The 8,387-nt window shown below is 39.5% G+C and overlaps 1 protein-coding gene across 1 annotated transcript; it reads left to right on the top strand.

The window, feature by feature from the left end:
• The first annotated feature begins 182 nt into the window (after positions 1-182).
• Positions 183-5,824, top strand: LOC111804014 (phosphatidate cytidylyltransferase 2). The gene is made up of 12 exons (XM_087127754.1): positions 183-341; positions 818-949; positions 1,245-1,498; positions 1,650-1,801; positions 2,082-2,223; positions 2,336-2,492; positions 3,065-3,112; positions 3,202-3,288; positions 4,465-4,593; positions 4,680-4,736; positions 5,307-5,390; positions 5,491-5,824. The coding sequence occupies exons 2-12, from the start codon at positions 875-877 to the stop codon at positions 5,572-5,574; spliced, it is 1,269 nt and encodes a 422-aa protein (XP_086983880.1). The 5' UTR covers positions 183-341; positions 818-874; the 3' UTR covers positions 5,575-5,824.
• The last annotated feature ends 2,563 nt before the right edge of the window (positions 5,825-8,387 follow it).

The raw sequence follows: 8,387 nt of genomic DNA on the forward strand, positions 1-8,387 counted from the left end.
TGGTAAGAACTTACAACAAGCAGGGGGCCGCCAAAGGACAAAGAAACAGAAGCCAACGTGGGGGAAGGGAAGCAGGCCACGTGTAAAGATGAGAAAAGATCCAACGGCCACTATGCGACGAATATGTGCCATCCCAACTCGAAGAGATATATATATATATATAAGAAAAAATAATTAAGAAAAAGAAAAGGAAATTGATTCGAATTCCAAACCGTCTCTAGACAAGAAATCGATTTGCGTTCGTTTCTCATCCTCAAATTATTCTTATTCAGTTCCTTTTTTCTTCTGCCAATCTTTAGTTTTCCTTCCTATGGTTCTCATATTGAGCAAAACCAGACCAGGTTTCTCTCTCAACGCTCTCTCTATTTGATTTTTTTGCACTAGTTTTTGCTTTGGTTCGGAATTTTCTGTGGAGAGTTCGCTTAATTTTCAGGATTTTCTTTCCTCTTCGATGTTACAGGTACTAATCTTAATCGTATTGGACTTACCTCCAGTAGTTAGAAGTGAACTGGTAGAAAGCTTTGAAGTATTCTTAATCTTTAGAGTTTTAACTACTTGTTTACAGGAGTGTTTGGTAGTTTCTGTTTGTTTTTGGAAATGACATCGAGTATTCGGTTTTGCTTTATTCGTTTTTGAATTCGAGCTTTTCGGATGTCTAGCTTTCGAGCTGGTTTTCCGGAACCTGTTTGTGATAATGCTAGCATGTTTTTATGCATCGAATTGCTATGTACATTTTGTGTGTTATACGCGTTTATGTACGTTGAAATCATTACTTTGAGCTTCGAACTTACGGTATTGTTTTGAATTGATGTTTCAGGGAATAGTTCTTGTGCAGCTAATGATTTCTAGAATCCTGTGAATTGCATTTCTGACCATGCTAAACGATAATAATACCAATAGTCCGTCGGCTCCGGGTGGTCGGACTCGGCATCGCAGGCGCCCAAGTGATGTGTGTCACTCCTTCTCTCTGTTTGATGCGTACCATTTTTATTCACTATTAACTTTTTTCCACATGAAAATATCCACAACAAATAGTCAATTTAAAATGTATTACGGCACTCAAATTATTAGTAGGAGTAATAACAGGAATGCCTAATTATGTCAACTCAAATACTGTGCTTATACTTCATTGGTATTACTTTTAGCTATATTCCCTTTACTGTAGGTGCAGGAAGTATGCATCAGGATATTGGATGGTTTATATATAATTAATTTTAATATATTTTTTTTCAATTGATTTTTAGGTAACTTCGGAGGAGAGCAAGCCAAATGAAAGAAATTTACTAGTTAATGACCGGAGTAAATACAAATCGATGGTGATCCGTGCATACTCAACAATTTGGATGATTGGGGGTTTTGCATTAATAATATATTGTGGGCATCTCTATATTACTGCCATGGTTGTGGTTATTCAAGTTTTCATGGCAAAGGAACTGTTCAACCTACTCAGGAAAGCTCGTGAGGATACTCGTCTACCAGGGTTTCGACTATTAAATTGGTAATGTCAAGGCTTGTTTGTATTTTCTTTGATCTATCCTCTAGTCTCTACAATACCTGTTACTTTCTGATTATGAGCAGCATGCCTTCTCGTTTCTTCTTTTTAGGAGCTTGCATTCTGTATTTACTAATTGATTAAAACTCAAGTGCAGGTACTTCTTCTTCACAGCAATGCTTTTTGTGTATGGTCGCATTTTAAGTCAGCGGCTTGTTAATACTGTCACTTCAGATAAATTTTTATATCAGCTAGTGAGCAGTCTCATCAAGTACCATATGGTTATTTGTTATTCCTTATATATTGCAGGTTTGTGATCCTTTTTTATAGTGTTCCTGTTTTAAATCTCATCTTCTTGAAACTTTAACCTGTGCTATCAACATCATTTCATGGTGTGCAGTTTATAACTGCAATTCTGTGTGTGAAAATTCTATGGATTTTTTTTATTTAATTTCCATTTATTCATTCACTTTCAAAATTTTCTTTTGCATTATTATATTAGTTTTTTCAATTGTCTGGAAATTTAAAATTTCATGACAGCGTTGTAACATTTTTCCCTCGTTATTTCTCTGCTTTTGGTTGGGCTCAGGTTTTATGTGGTTCATTCTTACTTTAAAGAAGAAGATGTACAAATATCAATTTGGCCAGTATGCATGGACGCATATGATTCTAATCGTTGTTTTTACACAGTCCTCTTTCACAGTGGCCAATATTTTTGAAGGAATCATCTGGTAATTCAACCTTCTCAAAGGGGAAAATGTTATGTTATTGAAAATCAAATCTTCTGTGGTTTGCAGTTTACCCTGGAATTTCACTTTTTCCTTAATGAGTATTATTCTGCAGGTTTCTCCTACCAGCATCACTTATTGTTATCAATGACATTGCTGCCTATATATTTGGTTTCTTCTTTGGAAGAACGCCATTGATCAAGTTATCTCCAAAGAAAACTTGGGAGGGATTTATAGGAGCCTCCATTATGACTGTCATATCTGCTTTTGGTGTGAGCAATTTTTTCCTTGCATTCCATTTTTGTCACTGAATTTGATGAGTTTGTTACTTCAACCTGTTATTGATATTGCTCGACATGCCTATATATTTGGTTTCTTCTTTGGAAGAACGCCATTGATCAAGTTATCTCCAAAGAAAACTTGGGAGGGATTTATAGGAGCCTCCATTATGACTGTCATATCTGCTTTTGGTGTGAGCAATTTTTTCCTTGCATTCCATTTTTGTCACTGAATTTGATGAGTTTGTTACTTCAACCTGTTATTGATATTGCTCGACTGGTCATGATAGAGCTCCGTAGTTTTCGTTTTCAAAATTAATTATGAAGCACCAGTACTATCACGTTTGGATTACTTGCCTCAAGTAGTGCTTTAATTTAATTGTATTGACGAAGGTGGACACTGATCATTAACCGGATTAGTATTTTTCATGTAAAAATTGCTAAACTAGGTTATGTATGTGAGTCCGTCATAGATGGTTTCTTTTGGTATTGATTACTTGTTAGCATTCTGTTTGTAGTTCGACATTTGTAGTTAATGAACATGGCCTATTCATTCGTTTTTGCAGCTTGCTAATGTCATGGGTCGTTATCAGTGGCTTACTTGTCCAAGAACGGTAATTGTCTTGCAAAATCATCTTTCTTGCTTTTGAAGAGACTTGTTTTTATTTTGAAATTTTTCTGTCACATGGTTCAATAATCTCAGGATTTATCAACTGGTTGGCTTCACTGTGATCCTGGTCCTTTGTTTAAGCCCGAATATTTCACTTTACCAGGATGGACTCCTGATTGGGTCAGTGTTGACTATAAATTGAATCTTATTTAATATGAATAGTATATCTCTTCTATCGCTTCTTATTCTGGCATTCTTCTAACCTTAATGTAAAATTATTTCCAATACGTGCATCTATATTCTATGTATGTCTTGGACCTGACTTTGAGTGAGTTGTATTGCTGATCTCCGATCACTTTGCATTTTACTTTCGGTTGGAGAAGTTCACTTTTACATTTGATTGAACTTAGAATTATTGGAAAAATCAGCAAGTCTATTATTCGACCATAATATTAAACCTCTTATAAAGGGGGAAGGTAACGCTGTGAGCCAGTCAAAACTTCACTTGATAGGAGTAAGCCATTTGAGCTACATGATGAATAAGGGAGAGCCGCCTTGAAGCCATTTGCGCTTTAGAGAGGAACAAGGAGAAGAGAGAAATGCCTAGGGACCCTGAGTGGGATAGAAATGATATGTAGTGTAGAGAGAGTCAACTAAAAGAATATTGTATCCCTGTGATGCGTATCTTTTAGATATGTTTGCCGATGTACTATGTACCCAATTGTGATTTTTGTTTTATTTAACCACACCTCGAGGACAATGTGTTTGAGGGGCAGGTAATGATAAGGATATTATTAATGGTACATTAGTAATTAGATAAAGAAGTTGTTAGGGTATTTGGTGGTAAGTAAAGAGAGCAAGGAAGGAGGTTGGACATTATTTTGGTGAGTGAATTAGGACTTGAGAATGATCTCAAGAGGGGAGGGTTCAAGTACCTCTACTTGGGGTGTTGTAATTTGTTATCTTTTATATTTCATACATTTGGGCTCTATCAAATATCTTTTCAGTTTTTGGCATTATGTTGTTTTTACTTTTTTATTTTGAGGATTTTCTACGCAAGTTGTTGGCATCAATTAGTCCTCCACCGCCCTTTTAATTTACATAAGAGAGAAAATACGAGCTAAATCTTTCACATATATTGAATCTGTTGTGCCCCTACAAAATTGTCTATAACTAATAACATATATTGAATCTTTCACAAATATGTTTCTTGATGCCATGAATGGCCTTTTTGGCACCTTTGATCTGCCGTACATCTATTTTTCCACCTCTTTTTTTTTCCAATATTGTTTAGCTTACACTTCATGAAGTTGTTCCAAATTAGTGAGGAACTCACATTTCTATGTTCTCTTTCAGTTTCCATGGAAGAAGGTAAGCATATTGCCAGTTCAAGGACATGCGTTATGCCTTGGTTTATTTGCATCAATAATTGCTCCTTTTGGAGGCTTCTTTGCAAGTGGTTTCAAAAGAGCTTTCAAAGTGAAGGTTCATTCCGAATACCGTCTGTGTTGTTTTGGAAAGTCTCAACTTTGAGATGAGCTATCTCATATCATTTTCTCTGTTTGATGCAGGATTTTGGTGATAGTATTCCTGGACATGGTGGAATTACAGATAGAATGGATTGCCAGGTGAGCCACCAAGAACTCTGGACGTTGGTGCCTTTAATTAATTTACTAATGCAAAACTCTTGATCAACAATAGATCTGGAGAAGAAACCATAGATTCATACATTAGATTTCAGACACTGGGTGGATCATTTGGATGACTTTTACAGTTAGGTTCTCTAAATGGAACTTGATAGTGATTCTTAAAGCTAATTGCGACTATGTTTCAAATGATTTCTACTCCGAACCTTTGAGGGTTAGAAGTACCAAAACGTGATGAAATTATTTTCAAAGACTGTCCAACTAACTGCAGTAATCTTGTAGAGGTTAAACCCTTGATGGGCGGTGGCTATTATTAGAATCGTTACATTTTTGTTTGAAAATTTCCAATTTCTCATCCATTGATCTGTCTGATTGTATTTTGATTACAACCTACCCCTTTGAAGATGGGAACAAGTAGTTTTCGTGACTTTGTCCTCTATTTAGGGGGAGGTTCTAGCAGGTTTACAAAGTATGAATAATATTGTGTTGCTTACCAGATAGTGTTACTTTCCTAATTTGTTCACTGCCATAATTTCCTGAAACTTTATGTAGATGGTGATGGCTGTATTCGCCTACATATATCATCAATCCTTTGTTATGGCTCAGAACCTATCCGTTGACACAATCTTGGACCAGGTAATCTTTTGCCCCTTTTTTTTGTTTCATTTTACGGTGATTTAAGTTCTTACCCAATAGTTGTAAAATCCATGTACTTGGTGTATTGCTGCATTTATAGATATTAGTGAATCTCACACTCGAGGAACAAGCAGCTCTATACTTGAAGCTTGGGCAAATCTTGCAACAGCGGGTGGTTGGCTAGAATCTGATGCCTTCATTCTCATTGTTTCAGAAAGTTCGGATGTTGTAACATTGTGAAATAAATTAAAAATATCATGTAATGATTTATTCTTGTCGCCCCAGCTTACATATGTAGCGTTCCTTGGCGATTATTCATAGATGATAACCTTCTTAATAATCTCGTTGGATAGCCTGAATAGATGTCTTGTATTTTAGCTGTTATATTGCTCATCAAAGAGAATATGCAATGTAAAATTGATTGTTTATTTCAAGTTATAGTGTATATATCAACTTTCAACTCAATAGAGGAGTGAAAATCAAGGGTTAACTTTCTAATCATTCCTAAGTGAGAAGAAAAAGAAACAATGCCAAAAAGGTCGCATTTTGTCTCTCTATACCTCCATTTAAACAGTCAACATAGGTCAAAATTTGAGCCTGGTCTTCACTTTCGGAAAAATTCCCATTAAATGAAGAACTTGAGTGGCCCATCCTCTTTTGCTGCGCCCGACAACACATTAAGAATGTGTTTGCAAAATAGGAACTCAAACCCATGAAAACATGCCACAAGGCATGACCTTGAGGATTGATGGTCCAATCTGATATCTTCTTGCAGTAACCCCGATCGACGCAACACAAAATGCCTAAGCGAAACGTCAACGAGTACAGTCTTGCTAACCGCTTAGCCGAGGCATCTTGTGTGTACATCCGACAGTTTGGCCCAACTCCTTAGTCAATGGCCCAAAGCAGCACCAAGGCCCAATCTGTTCTTATCGAAAGGCCCAACCTGTTCTTATCAAAAGAAGACCCGACTCTTTAGTGTCTTTCTGGCCCAAACCGACACCACAGACCAACCTATTCCTCTCCAAAGCAGGCCCGAATCTCTAATCCAACAAGGCTACGGTACACAACTCTCTAGTCTCATTCTGGCCCATATCGACACCCAGGCCCAACCTATCATTATCAAAAGCCGACCCGACATTCTAACCAAACAGGCAACAAGGCCTAGCCCAAGTCGACACCAGGGCCTAATCTATTCCTCGACATCCTTCTGGCCCGAGCCGAACTCTTTCGACATCCTTCTGGCCCGAGCCGATCTCTTTCGACATCCTTCTGGCCCGAGCCGATCTCTTTCGACATCCTTCTGGCCCGAGCCGATCTCTTTCGACATCCTTCTGGCCCGAGCCGATCTCTTTCGACATCCTTCTGGCCCGAGCCGATCTCTTTCGACATCCTTCTGGCCCGAGCCGATCTCTTTCGACATCCTTCTGGCCCGAGCCGATCTCTTTCGACATCCTTCTGGCCCGAGCCGATCTCTTTCGACATCCTTCTGGCCCGAGCCGATCTCTTTCGACATCCTTCTGGCCCGAGCCGATCTCTTTCGACATCCTTCTGGCCCGAGCCGATCTCTTTCGACATCCTTCTGGCCCGAGCCGATCTCTTTCGACATCCTTCTGGCCCGAGACGATCTCTTTCGACATCCTTCTGGCCCGAGCCGATCTCTTTCGACATCCTTCTGGCCCGAGCCGATCTCTTTCGACATCCTTCTGGCCCGAGCCGATCTCTTTCGACATCCTTCTGGCCCGAGACGATCTCTTTCGACATCCTTCTGGCCCGAGCCGATCTCTTTCGACATCCTTCTGGCCCGAGCCGATCTCTTTCGACATCCTTCTGGCCCGAGGCGATCTCTTTCGACTCCTTCTGGCCCGAGGCGATCTCTTTCGACTCCTACTGGCCCGAGGCGATCTCTTTCGACTCCTACTGGCCCGAGGCGATCTCTTTCGACTCCTACTGGCCCGAGGCGATCTCTTTCGACTCCCTACTGGCCCAAACAGATAGGAACTCTTTCATCTCTTACTGGCCCATGCTGAGCCGAAACTCTTTCTGGCCCAAGCCGATTTTTCTGGTCCATGCCGACACAGGCCCAACATATTCTTATCCAAAGCATGCTGACTCTATAATCCAAGCACACTTCCGGGCCCAACTCTTTAGTCTATTTCTGGCCCAAGCCGACGCCAAGGCCGAATCGATAATTATCCAAACCATACAATGGCCCAACAAGCCTAAAGGCCCAAGAGGCATGGAGGCCCATTGAAAGCCGGCCCGACACTGGAATCCAAGCAGGCTACGGCAAAGCGACGATGGTGAAACTCGAGTCATCTAGGGCAGGCGAGCATTTGATAAGACACGAATTTTGATTATCATTACTCGAACACATTCAAAAGATCAAGGTCCGGAAACTGGGGGTATTCAACCAGGTGTTGAAACTTTTGAGCCACAATGGCTTGATTCGTAAGCAGACCATTGCAGGGGCGAATCCAGGCGAACTGAAGGCATGAAAGTTTAAATTTAACCTCTTTCATTTTTTATGGGTGGCGATGGGTTGCGGTTGTAGCCTTCATAGGAAAATTAATTCTGCACAAAACTAGTTCCTGTAGATTGTTCATATTATTAGGGTTGATGCTTTATGTTCATGTGTGATCTGTTATCCATAACAGCAAAATTCCAGAGAAATCTGTACAGATTTAGAATGGGGCTTTTGATTGTTCTTAGTTACAATTGTTCGGAATAGCACCAACTGCAGAATCTATCTTAATAGGAACTTCGGAAAGGGAACACCATTTAAAACCTTTAAATCAGGGAAAATAGATGAAATGTAGGCACCGATAGACGCACGCTCGCTACTGGGAACTTCGCCTGGAAGGTATCACATAAAAAATTGATATCAGAGAAGGTTCTCATGAAAAGCCCTCCGCTTCTCATAATTAAACAAAACCAGATATTAAAAAGATCAAAGAACAGAGATTAAGAATGTAGAAAGACATAAAAAAGATCAGA

Source organism: Cucurbita pepo, chromosome 10 (assembly GCF_057944985.1).
Source record: "Cucurbita pepo subsp. pepo isolate OVF chromosome 10, ASM5794498v1, whole genome shotgun sequence".
Lineage (NCBI taxonomy): Eukaryota > Viridiplantae > Streptophyta > Magnoliopsida > Cucurbitales > Cucurbitaceae > Cucurbita > Cucurbita pepo.